At 34.3% G+C, this 18006-nt stretch overlaps 1 protein-coding gene and 1 long non-coding RNA gene across 2 annotated transcripts; both read left to right on the forward strand.

Moving 5' to 3' along the window:
- The first annotated feature begins 49 nt into the window (after positions 1 to 49).
- On the forward strand, positions 50 to 6712 carry LOC148176746 (uncharacterized). The gene is made up of 3 exons (XM_088032168.1): positions 50 to 125; positions 350 to 4106; positions 4212 to 6712. Exons 1-3 carry the CDS (start codon positions 63 to 65, stop codon positions 6671 to 6673), a joined length of 6282 nt encoding a protein of 2093 aa, XP_087888294.1. The 5' UTR covers positions 50 to 62; the 3' UTR covers positions 6674 to 6712.
- Positions 6713 to 7735: 1023 nt separating this feature from the next.
- Positions 7736 to 8458, forward strand: LOC148176747 (uncharacterized). The gene is made up of 4 exons (XR_015769764.1): positions 7736 to 8009; positions 8063 to 8123; positions 8186 to 8274; positions 8327 to 8458. It is a non-coding gene; the product is annotated as an uncharacterized LOC148176747 (long non-coding RNA).
- Positions 8459 to 18006: the final 9548 nt, after the last annotated feature.

Consider the following 18006-nt stretch of genomic DNA (forward strand, 5'->3'; position numbering starts at 1 on the left):
TTATTACACCACGTATAATTTTTTTACAGAAAAATGGTATATCTGATCTTGTACGAGATGAAATGGTTTCTAATGTAGATCTTTTGTCCTCTACTGCAGAGATCAAGAATATCGCTTCAGCAAGGGTAAGTTATAATACTAAGCGCATAATAAGATGCCTACCATATGGTTTTATGCCGTTAATGACAAAACAAAAAAAATAATTTTTATGAGGAATTATCTTATACTATCTTTTGATCTATCTATTCAAATTGCCATTATTTGTAACAGACAACTGAGCAAGAAAATAATCATCTTATAACGAATTCAATTAAATTAAACTTGTTTCTAATGTAGACTATCTTCGTAGGTGTTTGAAAAAGACAATGCAACAAATGAGCACCCGAAAGAATATCAAATATTGTATGTGGCTTATTTAGTCTTAAAAATGGTTCTTGACAAAAACGTCGAAGATTTTAATTTGTCTTTGAATGAGGACAACTTTGAATCATTTGACGACGTAGTTATGCAAGTTAAATATTTTAATCAGGAAGTCGTTACTTATGCTGTGCAGATAAAACATACCGAAGAGAACAAAACGTTGCAAGTTGAAGATTTAACGACAAATGGAGATTTTAGTATTGCAAAATGTTTTCAAACCTTACAAAAAACAAAGTCGTTAACAAACACTAAAATGATATTATTTACAAATTGTAAATCAACAGTTGCAAATGGAAACAAATTTGAATGTAACAACGAAGCCATTAGTGCTGAGCTTGCAAACACCGAACATAGTTTACTTCAAACCTCTGGTGCAGAAAATTCTTACATATTCTTCAATGACAAATCCGAAAACATTTTTCAAAACTTTTTTTTGTACACAAACCAAGCAGATACGAAGACTCTGAAAGAGTTTATGTCAAATATAACAAGAGAAGAGCTTGGGAGTGATGAAAATAGTTTGCATGAATATGTTAATTTTATTAGAAAGTGGAGTTTAAAAGAAGGTCAAAATAAGAAACTTGACCAATCTTGGATCAAAAAAGAACTATTTCTTTGTATTGCGTCGCCATTAATTCAACCTTTGAGAATATCTACCGATAAAATGTGTGATAAGGTGAAAATACTTCGAGATGCCATTGCAAAATTTGATTATACTTATCTCAATCGTGATAACTACGAAATAGTAAAAGAACTTTGGTTAGATATTGCCGGAGAAGTAAACAAGAAAGATTATGAGTTTTATCTTTCTTTACGAACTATCGACCGTCCTGACGATCATACAATAAGTCGGATTCTGTGGTTACTTGACAACTGTCCTTTAATCGTCCAAGAAGATCCACAAATGGCAAAAGTTATGGCTGTGTGTAAAGTCAAAAACTTGATAGTTTTGGGTGACGGATCATCTGATAATATAGAAAAGTCGTCAAAGTTTCAAAGTTTGTCTGACTTGAGATCACAGAATGAGATTTACGAAAAACTTTTAAACACATTTACCTATTCAGTGGAAGGTCAAAGAGAATCGAAAATTAAATACTTGACTGAATTAAGCAAGGACATCGACAAAAAAATAACTGTTGATGATCTTTTTAAAATGATAAATGCTCCGCTGTCTATTGGAAATCAAAATGAAGTTTTGCCGACATGTCATATGGAAAGAAAACTGACAAAAATTTTGATAGACGTGCAATTTCTGAAACAGATAAACGCAAATGATCTTGTAACAGTTTCGAACGTGAAGGACGACAAACTGCTAAAAGAAACACTTCAAGAAGTGGAAATGACTGAAATCAAAACATCGCAAAATGAAGAAATCAATGGTGGGCTTTATTATAGTACACAAGAAATTTCTAATCAACAGTTTTTGCAAATCTGCTCAAAAAATCAATCTAAACGAATCTACTATTTTAAATATTTGGACGCAAAGAGATTAGAATGGATTCGTACAAAAAATTGTTCAAAAGACCACATCAATAAACTAAGAGAATTCCAACTAGAAGATGGAAATGATGTCATTCCGGAATCTGAAATGTTTGGTCAGTCTGAAAACATGATCAATCTTATATGTGCAAACCCTGGAATGGGAAAAAGCACATTGGCAAAGAGTTTGAAAAACAGTTGCCTTTCTAATGTACGGACAGTCGTCGTTTATGCACGAAATTATGGTCAACTCTACGAAAAATTAAATGTGAAACAACTTATGGACTCAATTTTAACTGACAAACTTGACGAAGACAGTCAAACAATTTTTAAACTTTTTGCTGAGAAGAAACAAATTCGAATCATTTGGGATGGACTTGACGAAGTGTCCGAAGACAAATTGCCGCTTATTTTTGCGGCAATTAGGGCTATACATTCAACATATGGCTTCAAACAGTGGCTGACTTCACGTCATAACTTAAAATCTCGGTTAGAAGAAGAGTTTGGTACTTTTGCTCGAGATTTGAAACAGTTTGACGAACAAGAACAAGAGACGTACATTCGAAGTCGATTGGGTGAAATTGTAACAGATTTAAACGAAGTTGTCGAAAAAATTAAGTTAAATGTTAAGACATATTCTAATAATGATATTTTAGGCATTCCGTTGCAAATATATATGTTGACAGAACTGTTAATACAAAACAGAGAAAAATATTTAAATCTATTAAGTGGTACGTTCACTATTTTAAATTTATATCAGTACTTTATTGACGAAAAATTCAATGTATATTTCCAAGAAAAAAAAGGTCACGACTTAAACAATGCGATTAATATTGCAGATTGCAAAATTCAAAAAGGAAATAATATAAAATATTACACAAACATTGCATACAAAGTTTATTTAAAAAAGATCTGGACTAGAGCAAGGAACGGAACAAATATTACAAACTTGATAAAAGATATAAAACAGAACGGAGACCCTGTGGGTTTTATAAAAGAAGTAACAGATGCTGATAACGTCGAGTTCACTCACAATTCTTATGGCGAATATTTTGCAGCTTTGCATCTTTTTCATCATAATCCAAAAATTGTAAACTCCAAATCATTCGTTTGTGATGATAAATATAATAACATTCGATTTTTTTTAGATTTAATGTTGACTGAAAATTTAAAGCCGTTTATATCGATACTGTGTAAGAATTTCTCGTTGTTAGAGCAATGCACTGAAGAAGAATTAAACATCAAAGATACTATTGGTCGAGATCTCTTGAGTTTGTCTTGCGCATGGAATAAAAACTGCCCGATTTTTAAATTTAAGAATGATGAACAATTTAAATACACCCAAAGAATGGCAGAACAAGATTTGAAAACTTTAAAGTATAGGAATATAAAATCAAAATTCGCTGCTATGAAAACCGTATTTCCTAAAATTCGCTTGTTGTTATTTTTTCCATTTCTTGTTCAATTTCTTGACGATGACACCAATGATTTTAATTCAGAGTTTTTACCCACATTTTTGCATTACGCAGCTAAAACGGACAATTTAATGCTTTTTGAGTACATACAAACTTCGGAGACATTAAATTCAAAGTTCGAGAAAATTGATTTAACAAGTTTGTTGTCACTTCTATTAATTTGCAAGTCACGCACTCTTTTATCAAAATTAATGTTAGAAGAAAAATATCACCATATTTTCATCGAACATTTTGATACATTTTTGGAGATACTTACTTCTCAAGAAAAAGAAATTTTTACGTATCTGATAAACTTGCAAAGTTCAGATGGTAAAACACCTCTTCATTATGCATGCGAGAGTAACAATGTTCGAGTTGTAAATTTACTGACTGACGGAGGCGCGAATCTCAACATTAAAGACACATTTGGTATGTTGCCAATACATTATGCATGTAAAAATGGTAAATTTGAAACAGTCAAATTATTAGTAAAGAAAAATGCAGACGTTAACATCCCCGACAAAGAGGGTGTTTTACCAATTCATTATGCTTGTAAAAGTGGCAGATTTGAAACAGTCGAACTATTAGTAGAGAAAGGTGCAGACGTTAACATCCCCGACAAAGAGGGTGTTTTACTAATTCATTATGCTTGTAAAAGTGGCAGACTTGAAACAGTCGAACTATTAGTAGAGAAAGGTGCAGACGTTAACATCCCCGACAAAGAGGGAGTTTTACCAATTCATTATGCTTGTGCTAATTATTATTATGGATATTCAATAGTACAGTTTTTAATACAAAAGAACGTCAAATTACATGTTGCCGACTTTAATGGCTTGCTACCAATTCATTATGCTTGTAAAAGTGGCGAATTTAAAACAGTCGAACTATTAGTAGAGAAAGGTGCAGACGTTAACATCCCCGACAAAGAGGGTGTTTTACCAATTCATTATGCTTTTAAAAGTGGCAGATTTGAAACAGTCGAACTATTAGTAAAGAAAGGTGCAGACGTTAACATCCCCGACAAAGAGGGTGTTTTACCAATTCATTATGCTTGTGCTAATTATTATTATGGATATTCAATAGTACAAATTTTAATACAAAAGAACGTCAAATTACATGTAGCCGACTTTAATGGCTTGCTACCAATTCATTATGCTTGTAAAAGTGGCGAATTTGAAACAGTTGAACTATTAGTAAAGAAAGGTGCAGACGTTAACATCCCCGACAAAGAGGGTGTTTTACCAATTCATTATGCTTGTGCTAATTATTATTATGGATATTCAATAGTACAATTTTTAATACAAAAGAACGTCAAATTACATGTAGCCGACTTTAATGGCTTGCTACCAATTCATTATGCTTGTAAAAGTGGCGAATTTGAAACAGTTGAACTATTAGTAAAGAAAGGTGCGGACGTTAACATCCCAGACAAAGAGGGTGTTTTACCAATTCATTATGCTTGTGCTAATTATCGGTATGGATATTCAATAGTACAATTTTTAATACAAAAGAACGTCAAATTACATGTAGCCGACTTTAATGGCTTGCTACCAATTCATTATGCTTGTAAAAGTGGCGAATTTAAAACAGTCGAACTATTAGTAAAGAAAGGTGCGGACGTTAACATCCCAGACAAAGAGGGTGTTTTACCAATTCATTATGCTTGTAAAAGTGGCGAATTTGAAACAGTTGAACTATTAGTAAAGAAAGGTGCAGACGTTAACATCCCCGACAAAGAGGGTGTTTTACCAATTCATTATGCTTGTAAAAGTGGCAAATTTGAAACAGTTGAACTATTAGTAAAGAAAGGTGCAGACGTTAACATCCCCGACAAAGAGGGTGTTTTACCAATTCATTATGCTTGTGCTAATTATCGGTATGGATATTCAATAGTACAATTTTTAATACAAAAGAACGTCAAATTACATGTAGCCGACTTTAATGGCTTGCTACCAATTCATTATGCTTGTAAAAGTGGCGAATTTGAAACTGTTAAACTATTAGTAAAGAAAGGTGCAGACGTTAACATCCCCGACAAAGAGGGTGTTTTACCAATTCATTATGCTTGTAAAAGTGGCAAATTTGAAACAGTCGACCTATTAGTAAAGAAAGGTGCAGACGTTAACATCCCCGACAAAGAGGGTGTTTTACCAATTCATTATGCTTGTAAAAGTGGCAGATTTGAAACAGTCGAACTATTAGTAGAGAAAGGTGCAGACGTTAACATCCCCGACAAAGAGGGTGTTTTACCAATTCATTATGCTTGTAAAAGTGGCAGATTTGAAACAGTCGAACTATTAGTAAAGAAAGGTGCAGACGTTAACATCCCCGACAAAGAGGGTGTTTTACCAATTCATTATGCTTGTGCTAGTTATTGGTATGGACATTCAATAGTACAATTTTTAATACAAAAGAACGTCAAATTACATGTAGCCGACTTTAATGGCTTGCTACCAATTCATTATGCTTGTAAAAGTGGCGAATTTAAAACAGTCGAACTATTAGTAGAGAAAGATGCAGACGTTAACATTCCCGACAAAGAGGATGTTTTACCAATTCATTATGCTTGTAAAAGTGGCGAATTTGAAACAGTTGAACTATTAGTAAAGAAAGGTGCAGACGTTAACATCCCCGACAAAGAGGGTGTTTTACCAATTCATTATGCTTGTGCTAATTATTGGTATGGACATTCAATAGTACAATTTTTAATACAAAAGAACGTCAAATTACATGTAGCCGACTTTAATGGCTTGCTACCAATTCATTATGCTTGTAAAAGTGGCGAGTTTGAAACAGTCGAACTATTAGTAAAGAAAGGTGCAGACGTTAACATCCCCGACAAAGAGGGTGTTTTACCAATTCATTATGCTTGTGCTAATTATCGGTATGGATATTCAATAGTACAATTTTTAATACAAAAGAACGTCAAATTACATGTAGCCGACTTTAATGGCTTGCTACCAATTCATTATGCTTGTAAAAGTGGCGAGTTTGAAACAGGCGAACTATTAGTAAAGAAAGGTGCAGACGTTAACATCCCTGACAAAGAGGGTGTTTTACCAATTCATTATGCTTGTGCTAATTATCGGTATGGACATTCAATAGTACAATTTTTAATACAAAAGAACGTCAAATTACATGTTGCCGACTTTAATGGCTTATTACCAATTCATTATGCTTGTAAGAGTGGCACAATTAGAACAGTAAAATTGTTAATCTCTTCAGGGTCTAAAAAAGATGTCAAAGATAAATTTGGTCATTTGCCAATTTTTTACGCCCGTGAAAGAAAACAGACTAATATTGTTACTTTCTTGTCTTAAAAACTATTTCAGATTCATTATCATAAATTCTCTTTAATCTTTGCCGTGTTTAAATTTTAAAATAATATGAACATATATTTTTATTAATTAAAAATCCAAAGTCGCATGTTACAACAAGAAACATTGCCTGAGGACTTTAGAGTTAAAAAAAAATAATAATGAGTGATAGTAAAACGCCTTGAAAAAGACAAACGATTTTTTTTCTCATCATTCAAGGCGTAGTTTTATCTTTAATGCATGTAGTCATGTACATACAAGGTGTTTATAAATGTTTCTTGCATCAAGAGTAGCTATGACATTTTATAGAAATTTGTTTACCTTACATTTTTAATTAACCTCAACAAAAAAAAAACTTGTCTAGTTATGATTTAAAGGCAGAAAATCAAAAACTTGGACACAAAATCATAACTATTGAAATTCTAAATATAGTTAAACATAGTTATGTTCACTATGAAAACAAAGCGGCAAAGTCCATGACAATAATTCTACAGCCACCCTTGATACTAGAAACATTTATAAACACCTTGAACATACAAGCTGTTCGGAATAATTTTAATTTCCAGTAATCAAAGCCATAGAAACGTTGCAGTTGTGTTGTTGGTCTTATGTCAGCTTATGAACGAGTAATGTAACTATGGTTTCATGCGAACGATGCCACACTGATCGACTTTGTTGATTAAAAAATCTTGATAACAGCTTTCAACCATTTTTCACAAAAGTTTTACAATTTTTTTGCACATGTCTCTACGAAATTAATAAAAAATATATTTGCACGTGAAATTATTGCACAGAAATCGTTAATTTTGGCATTCAACTTTTGCTCTTGAACCCATCACATTATCTTAAAAAATTGAAAACTTGTTTTTTTTTAACATTATTCGGGTGATCTATGGCATGCTCAGAATCACGGTGGCGCTCGACTTTCCGGACACCTGTATGTGTCTATTAACCAAATTATACAGATTATTATTATCGTAAAACACTTGCAGATAAAAATGTTATTTATTTATTTTTTGTTTTTTTTTGTAAAAGTAATAAATTATAAAGTTGTAAATTTGACTAATTAGGACTCGAAATTGATTAAAGATCTGACTGAAAAAATAGAATGTAATTGGTTTTGATAAAAACGAGAGTAAAAACATCTGTCAAACCCTTGACATAATTTGTTAGTGGCGGCTCAAATGCACCTACTTATTTCATTCAAATAATAAATCACACACGGCATTTTAATAAATAAAAATTTGCAACGGAATACTTCATTTTTCAAGCTTATTTTCGCAACTGACTTCTTAAAATCTGATTGACAATTTCATCGAACAACAAGATCAGGCATTCGGTAAGTTGACAACTTTTCGAATATTTAGTTCTACATCTTCTTTCCTTCCGCAGATGGGAAGTTACCAAAATTCTTCTTGAGATTCGTGTTTTTGTAAATAAAACCAAACCTTAGGTGAGTTTTTACTTTCCTTTGTAAATTGTAATAATATTTTAACAATATTAATAATTGTTTAGAACATCCCAAGATTTGCTGTAACTGTTCTTCTACTGCCTCCTTTGGAACCCTGTTTGTTCAACAGCAAAATTCCTGATTTTAATATGCAGTAAGAAATCAAAAACTAAATCAACTTCATAATTCAATGAGTTTATTTTTAGGTAGCCCGACGGATTGATTGACACTTGTTCTAACATTTGGTATCACACTAGAGGAACTTTTAGAAAACAATTGTGAATTCTTCCAAAATACTTTTTTCGTTAATAGATTTTTGTATCTACATACATATGTATAATACCCATTATGTATAGTTATATAGTTAATTTTTCAGTGTTAAATAATTTTGTACATACATGTATTCAATCTAATTAAGTTTTAAATTAACCAAATAAGCTAAGAAAAAATGTTTCTACGAGTCTTGATTTTATTATTATAAATATTGTTATTAAAAGTATTAAGATTAAAAGATTCTTTATTTCTAAATACACTGAATTCTCTATAGTAGGACTTCCCGAATCCTTTTTAACTTCTCCTTTAGTGTGTTTCAACTTGTACACATTTCAATAATAAAGACCCGAATATTTGTATTTAAGTTTATTCCCATTTATTCCTACTATTGACGACAACGAAATGTGTAAATACGGCAAAATTGTCTAACGTAATTTACACTTTAAATCTTAGGCGTAGTTCTATTTCGCATTTATGACAATTAATGACAGTAGTTAATTAAAAATTCCCAGACATTTAAGTGTAGTCGAAAAAGCAAGAGCCATTAAAAAATTAGAAGAAAACCGATTGCTAAGAGTTTATGCTGATTAGCAAATAGTGTAAGTATAGTCAAGATAAAATGTTACTGCTCAAAAACTGATTTACATTAACCAAATTAAAAAAAATCCGTGACATCGAAAAAATCGGTCAAATTTCGGTGTCGCCAATAGTATGCAACGAAACTGTCGAATACAAAAAGTTAAAGTCATTTTTTCCAATGTTGACATGTCAAAAGCACTTTCTGTAACTGAGAGGTTTTTATTGACAAAACATCAATCATTCAGTCATCAATATCATTATCAAATTTTCCATAATAAAATCTTTTTTATTATACCTGCATCATAATCTTAAATTAAAACACGCAAAAGCGTGCAAAAAGGAGTCTTTAAAACACTAAAGCTTTAAAGTTGTCTAGGTAACAAGAAATAGTGAAATGTCAGGACCAATTTTTATTTATAATTATAAATAAACATGAAAATTACAATTACTATTGTATGAAATTTTAAAACCCTCCGCTTTAAGCTGGTTACTGTTGTTTGTTGCTTCTAATTCATAACTAGTAGAAGATTTTTCATTTTCATTCTTCTGTTGGACGTCCATAGCTCTTGATGAAGTTGATTTAGCAACCGATGTGTTCAGAACACCAGCAATGCGTTTGGAAACAACTATTTTGTTTAAAGTGGATTCTTCAATATAGCCACTACCACACTCGAAGATTTCCATCCCACCTGACGTTTCAACTCATCGATGCTCATACCACTGTTTGCCATAATCATATGAAGTTCGTCGGAAAGCATGACCAGTATATTTCTCAGCGTCGGGTAGATTCAGAATTAATCGTAGTTCTGCATGTTTTGCTAGGCTTTTAATGTCTTCACTTATTTTCTGAACGGATTTTTACAGACGTGAAAAAATGTGCTTAACAACGTAAACAAACAGTTGCTAACCATCTCTACGAAAACGACTCACAAACAACCTTTAATAATTTTATTGTGTAAATTCACATTTTTTCCAATGCTTCTAAAGGATTGTAAATGGATAGGTATAATAAAAAAGAGCGTATAACACTCGCTGAAGCGTCGTGCTCTTAAACTCATCGTGTGTGTTTTAAAGGCTTGCTTATAAACTTGTATTATAATATACTATTAAATCCAATCCCTGGGTTTATTTTATCAGTTAAGAATTACGTGGTCGTGGTCGACAGTTTAACAATGAACTAGAGTGTTTCAAGATTACCGACATCAAATCCGTTGACAAATAACAAAGATATTGGGCACAAAAGTTTTAGGTGGGCCAGCCTGTATATTTATTTGACGATAGTTATTTTGTTTTGCGATGTAACATGTAACATTTCTTGTTTGACATTCCGCAGGAATTGCAGGACTTTGAAAAATCAACATTGAATACCTCACTCTACTGAACGACCAAGCAAAGAGCTGCATTTTAAATTTGACGCCTAAAAAACTACTTTGCAGGCAAAATAGTCTTTCAGACGACCAATGAGACGCGTTAGAAATAAAACTAAAAGACACATGTATCAAGTTACGTTGCTAAACAAATCAGACCCATCAGACCATTTATCAAATTTAAAGAAATGGATCCACTTTTGCCGGTAGACGCAGAAGCAAGTAAACCAGAATATTAGAAAAGCGTAATAAACCAAAAACCTACATATGTAGGGGAACGGGGTCAAATACCGATCAGCGGCTAATGTGGACAAATCAATCATAGTATGGGAGATATAGTAGGTGCTGTCGCCTCTTAGAGCCGATGCAAATTACCACCTGCATGAAACCAATTTTAGTTTAGCAGTTTCATTATAACATTGAGTAAGCATGGTCAAAAACAGTTTTTGGGCATTTTGATTGTTATTTTTTTCGCTTTATTAGATTAGCTACATACCTGTCAACGTTAGAAATTGCAAGACTACTTTAGGGATTACAGTTAGACATCGATCAATATTCAATAGTTTCTTTTTTATATTTTAAACTTTTATGTTATTATCAAAATTCAGAGAATTTGTTTCCGATATTATGTTGTAAAAAGAATAAAGTTTACGTTTCAATTAAAATTTTGTTAACTTTTTTGAAAGTTTTGATTTTGTTTTATATTATCTGTTAAGTGATCGATATTCGACCCCCTTCCCCTACATTATCCATTCTCAGGCTGTCCCAAAATTTTGAAATCCTCGACAAAAACTCGACGAACTGCACTCACGACACTTTTGTTTTAAAAAACTGTCAATTCAAAGCAACTTGATCCATTATTTTTAATCTCGAGCGCTCTACTACTCACTCATTGGTCTTTTTTGGAAGTAAAATTTAACTTTTTATAAAGGCGTTTATTGAAAGATATACATATAAAATACAGGTGTCCCAGAACTCATGACCCAGAGAGCAAGGGAAGGTGCCGACAACAATACAGATGGTAAATTTCAAAACAAAAATTAATTAAGTTTAGTAGTATTTGAGAAAAAATAAAAAATCCCGAAAGCTTATTCTAGAGGTGGAGTAAAAAGCCATCCCAATTCCTAGGCAACGAGAGTCTGACCAATGGACGATTGACCGACCGGTATTGTAAAGAGACATTAATGACACATCGGTATTGTAAAAGGTCTATAACAGTACAATTATTCAGTTGACATTTCGTTACAGTTAAAGTCCGTTTTTTTTAAAAACCGCCAACACCGCACTCTCCCATCACCTTGCAACAGGCAACGTCGTCGATGGTGACTTTTTGGTGACAAAATCAAATAGGTTAGTTGTCTAATTGACAATTTGATTACACAAAACGGCCTTTCAGGCTGTGCTGAGTCTTTTCACTATTAAAAGGTAAAAGGAACGTTTTTAATGGAAACTGCGTAATTTTCAGAAATGTCAAAAATTTGACAATTATTTTCTTCCCAAAAATCTCCCTAGGCAACATTGCCGGTTGTAATGCAGGGGAAGATTGCGGTGTTTAAAAAAAAACGGACTTTATGAGATGCCTAACAAGCGTATTTTAGGTTATGTTATGATAGCAATTACAGACAGAAGCCGATTAAAGTTTTTATAAAACACTAACAAAAAAGTAGAAAGTATAATTTGAGAAAAAAATTATAATTTTCCAAAAGAAATACTACCTATACAAAAATAAAAAGTGTTGAAATAAGACAATGTTAATCTAACGGATCAGCATAGAGCGAAATCAAGTAGGTAGAGAAAAAACGGAGGCGGCGAGGGGCAGACTGACAGTAGTAAAATGGAAGAGAATTGAATAGTGCAAAAAGTTGTTGTAAAGTTGATGTAAAGTTGTTTTGGTTGTAATAAATAATATATCGAACTCGAAAAACGCTACATTAATAAATTATTGCAAGTCAACCATACGCGAATTATACGTATTGTCACGTTGGCCGAAAAATCAAAAATCTCGCTTGTAACAATAACAATTTTATTGTGCACTATGAACACTCTCGTAATCCACAATTATAACACTTTACAGGACTTCCAAATACTAGACTATCTACAATCCTATCACTACTCCCCTATATACAGATATTCCCCTACCACTAGCCTAATGCTGGAGCGCTGCGAGAATATTCGGGAGTTCCGCGTATGAATCAGAATTATTCCACGAACCGTTCGCTCTAGAGCAGGGCGGAACGTTCCAGCGCTGGCGCTCGAAGTTTCCAGAATCTTCTCCTAACAGTATGATTCCTTATAAAATCAATCCGTTGAAGTATTTTTGTAAAAATGTTTGCTGACAAAGTAATAATTTTTGTACGAAAAATGTTCGCCATACTTACCTTGTTATGAAATAAAAGTTTCAATAAATTTCCAGATGTAGATCCACAAAAACTAAACTCGGTTGATTAAAATTTAGAATTTTTGTCACACTAAAAATTAATGTCTTCGGTTCTAGCGGCATCTTTTGTTTGTTGTTGGAAACGGATGATTTTCCCATAACTGGGAATTCCTGAGAAACTATACAACCACCCCTAATAACATTGGGTCATTTTATTTCATTTATTACAGTCGAATAGAAACACAAAAATACCAGTACCAATCAGAATGTTTTAATTTTCTCTTCAAAACACGCTCGAACCACTAGCGCTTTGATTTTCTTTAGACTCTACGGATTTAGTATGCAGAACTGAAAAGTTTCTAGGGCAGTCCTTGAAGTATCGCACTTTATCAAAATTTACCTAAATTATTTCATAATTCAATTGTGCCGGAGCACACGGAGTTATCTTGTATTTTACTTCGTTACTTTGGTAGGGTTGAGAAGAAACGACGCGGGTTGGGTTTTTGTATGTAATTACCAAAATATGTACAAGTTTACTCGTCAAAGGCTGACGTGATAATGATATAAGAGAAAAAAAGAGAAGTGCGCGGTCGGGTCAAATCCTCCTGAAGATGCAAAACTACCCCTTCTTCTGGTCATGGCCACTCTCCATTATTTGGAGTAGCTCGCCCTCTAGTGTGGTCTTTGACAACAGAACATCAATAAATAGATTCCCGGCTGTAATTCAATTCAAGAACTGGCAAAAATAAAAAATTACAAAACAACTGACGATTTATTCATTTTATCAATGTATTTTGTAACTGAAAATGTTTATAGTGTAATAACCCCAAAGGCCCGCCGAAAAACATCAATATGCACACAAAACATATATTTGAAAATAGCGCTAAAAGACCGCGAAATTTAAAATTCAAAGTTTGGCTGTGATTGTCGAAACTGGTTAAGACCTACGTTGTTTAAGAAAACCAAAATTACTAAAGAAAATTTAGAAAACGGACCTCGGTTCTTTCGTGCAACGGGCAAAAGCGACACAAACGGAAAAGTGCAATAATCGTTATTTATACAGGGTGTCCCAGAACTCACGCCTAGCCGAAAAAGGGCGGATGCCGACAGCAATCAGGACGCCAAAAATGCAATTTGTTTTGTCCTGATGTGCATTAAAATTGAGAAATTGCTTAACGAAACTGACCAATCCCAGACGCTCAAGCACAAATAATATGACGGTTCTAAAAAAAACCTTTTATTACAACAAGAAACAGAACAAGGCGCATGATGTAATGGTTAAATCAAATGCTGGAACAAACCACCATTATTTTGGACACACAGATGAGCTCTTTTAACCAAACTTTGACATGGTACGGGTGCCGGTGATCTGTCGCGAGAATTTTTTGTACAGAAGATTTTCCGATTTCTAACTGGCGTGTTCATCAACCGCTTCCAAAACGGCTTCTTTATTTTCATCAGTTCTGGCCTGTCTTGGTGCTCCACCAACTTCGCGCCGATCTGTTAATAACTGATCAGTGTGCCCAGCCCGAGAAACAACACTAAGAATCGTTTTGTTGTCCGGGTAATAATCACGACCTGGAAAACGTCCTCGGTACGTTCTTGCTGCTAATACTAATTTCGATAGCACTCTTCAAAAATAAGTGGCATTTCGAAGCATTCTGCCGCCGAGTACTCCTAAACCGTTTTAGGATATTTGTTGACACCAAACACCAACTAGGAAACCAGCAAGCAAGGGAAACCAAAAGAAACGCCGTTTCACACTCCACTTCGATTTTCACTGTCAGTTGTCCTCCAGGGGTGTCTCTTGTCATTCAACGCTCGTCAACCAGTAGTCTTCAACCCTCTAGTCAATTTCTAAAGTACGCTGAGCCGTTTCTGCACACTAAGTTCAATATGAGTTAGATTTATTGAAGCCTGTCATTCTAACGTCAGTGAAATTTATAGTGGACCAGATTGTTCATACAAAATTCAAAGGAGAAAATTTAAACTGGTTTCTTAGCAACACGCCAGTATATCCTCCAGACCATCTCCACGCAGCCTTGTGATTGGTCAACTTTGTCATGTCTTTTCTCAGTTTCTGTTGGAGCTGGAACTTTTTTTTCAGCAATTTACACATTCACACCTTTTCCCGATATCCCCGGTTTTCGGCTAGGCATGAGTTCTGGGACACCCTGTATATTAAGGGCATAATGTGGATGTTTATGTTCGAGGGCAACAAGATTATAAGGTCGAGGGCCTTCGGCCCGAGACTTTGCAAGTTGCTCGAGATACATAAACATCAAGTTATACCCGTGGTACATACAACGTTTTATGTCTTACCAATAAATTTGGATTTTTCAAAAATAATGATTTCTCCACAAATACAAACTTTTTTTCTAGAATCTACATAAAGACTTTATAAAAAATACTTCACATGTCGTTTTGTGTTAGTTTAAACACTTAATCATTTTAATTACTAATTTCTAAATTAATTACTAACCTCAAAAAAACACGCGCACACAGTGGAGAATGGCTATGCAATGCAGCAAACTGCAAAGCATGAATTTGTTACAGCCTCAAAAGGAAGAATTAAGAACAAAAAAACATTACAACCAGTTTATTTATTTAGTTACCTTTTGAATTTGACTGTTTGATGATAATTAAGTTTAAATGCAATTTGAATACAGCGGGCAAAGAAAGTAAGTCGATTCGTAGCCAGTCGCTGTTTGTTGTGAGGTTGCTATGACACCTTAATGCCCTAGGGCGTAATTGTACTTCTAACGTACCGCAAATCCAAGCCATAAAAAGCCAATAATTAAACGGTAAGACATAAAACAACAAATGGGTTGGAAAGCTGTATTAGTGAAGTCTTTGATGTTATTTGCTTTGGGAAATTGTGTAGTTTGTGACTTAGAACATGCAAAATGAAAAACTGGAAATGCAACGGACCGTTAGACCTGTAGTGAGTGTGTTTAGTCAAAACGTACGAAACTCGTCTACAGTCGTCAAAAAAAAAACAAAAAGCAAAAATTATATGACCACCACCACTCCATTACAAGACGGGCTGGACTAAAAACCCAGTGGGATAAAACCTAGCCTTCACAGTCAACTACTAAGCTACCCATAACCCTCGATCTTTTCAAAAACGATTACAGAAGTTACATGTTTTAATAGCTATTTATTTGAGAAGGATATTAAGTAATTCATAATGAACGAGGACGTTACTTGTTAACGTCCAAGTTTTTTATGAATTAGTTAATATCCGTAGTAAATACAAAGCTTTATCGAAACATGTATGAATGAGGCAGTGCTACCACCCAACAGTTCTGCAAATTTCCAATTTTTGACTTAATTTTTGAACGCGTTGAAACAGCTGTCACGTTTGGGGTAACAAGGACGGGTAGGTTCGATCGGGGGGATGATAAATACAAAGAGACCATATGGAGCCACCCAGTAAAATATATTGAAACAGACTTACGTTCTGATGACAAACATTGGATCGAGGGGCAGACACCTGACGGAACAAACACAGACACTATCGGCACAACACACCACCAGTTCTTGTTCTCGTCAGTGGTGCTGCTCCCTCTTAAATACCGTCAAGGGTTTAGGTCATTTCTTCGTGCAAAGCTCAATATTGAGAAATGACATCATTATCGACACATTGCGATGTACCAAAGTTACTGCCGACTCTTACCATTTTGCTGACGTCTGTCGTCACTCGGTGACCCAGTATCAGCGAAATGGTCGATCTAATTACGCAACGAGGAACTGACTCAAACCCTTGAAATATTATAAATAAACACTAAATCTAGGACATTGAAGTGACACAGCGAGAAAAGCATTTCTCAAGATATTTTATGTTACAATTAATATAAATAAATGGAAATCTTCAGATTTTGGTCTTCGGAGTTGCTTTCATTTTCGAAAATACATCGAATATTATGGATTAAGGGCCCCTATGCTATTATGAAACGGTAACTATGCTATTATGAAACAGTAACTATGTTATTTATGAATTATTTCTATCATCTCTATTATGAAGTACTTTACATGCAAGCATAGAAACGTATTAGATACATCTTAATGGTCATGTTTCGATAAAACAATAAAATTACAATTATAAAAGTGTAGTAAAGTGTGTACGATTTGTTCTGGATTTGCGAGAAATTTGAATTGAATTGCAAGTTGATTGTCGTATTGCGGTTTGCATACCTCTTCTACTCAGAGTTCGTCCAAATCATAGCACATTAGATTACATCTTTAGAATCTCGGCAACACTCCACTGTGGGAGTACCTCAAAGACCTCCAGTCAGAATACGGACACCCGAAAAGCTAAAGCGTTTGAATTTGCCGCTGAAAACCGAACGACCAATGACATTCATTCCCTCCACATTCTTTCTCACTCTCGCGGGAAACAAAAGACGGTTTTGGCAATCACACTCTAATATCGACCGTTGATCATTACGATAAATCACCTAAATCAAAGTCCCGCGTGGTATCAGCTAAAACATATACAGGTGTCCCAGAACTCACGCCTAGCCGAAAAAGGGCGGATGCCGACAGCAATCAGGACGCCAAAAATGCAATTTGTTTTGTCCTGATATGCATTAAAATTGAGAAATTGCTTAACGAAAATGACCAATCCCAGACGCTCAACCACAAATAATATTAATGTTGCTAGGTTTCATAATTAAATCCTAAAAAGGAAAATTGATTTGGTCCACTACATTTTTATAACAGACATCTAATGTCAATTTGACAGATGAAAACCACACAATGGCGGTTCTAAAAAAAACCTTTTATTACAACAAGAAACAGAACAAGGCATATGATGTAATAGTTAAATCAAATGCTTGAACAAACCACCATTATTTTGGACACACAGATGAGCTCTTCTAACCAAATTTTGACATGCATTTTGAATCATGTGATACGTGATGTCATCCAGTTTCCTGAATGCGTTGTCTGAGCTCCGCTTCAGTATTTAGCGGCACCACATAAATAACACTTTTGAAGTGACCCCAGAGGAAGAAGTCTAACGGCTTTCGATGATAAGCCATTCGCAAAAAACTTTCTCTGACCGGATAATCCTCAGGGAGTAAATTTGAACCCTGGTATAGTGGTAAGGGGGCCGGTGATCTTACGCGAGAATTTTTTGTACAGAAGATCTTCCGATTTCTACCTGCCGTGCCACAGTTCGGATACTTTGCGTGGAGTGTTCATCAACCGCTTCCAAAACGGCTTCTTCATTTTCAACAGTTCTGGCCTGTCTTGGTGCTCCACCAACTTCGCGCCGATCTGTTAA

This window comes from Gnatocerus cornutus, chromosome 3, assembly GCF_029298725.1.
Source record: "Gnatocerus cornutus isolate USDA-ARS CGAHR chromosome 3, icGnaCorn1.1, whole genome shotgun sequence".
NCBI lineage: Eukaryota > Metazoa > Arthropoda > Insecta > Coleoptera > Tenebrionidae > Gnatocerus > Gnatocerus cornutus.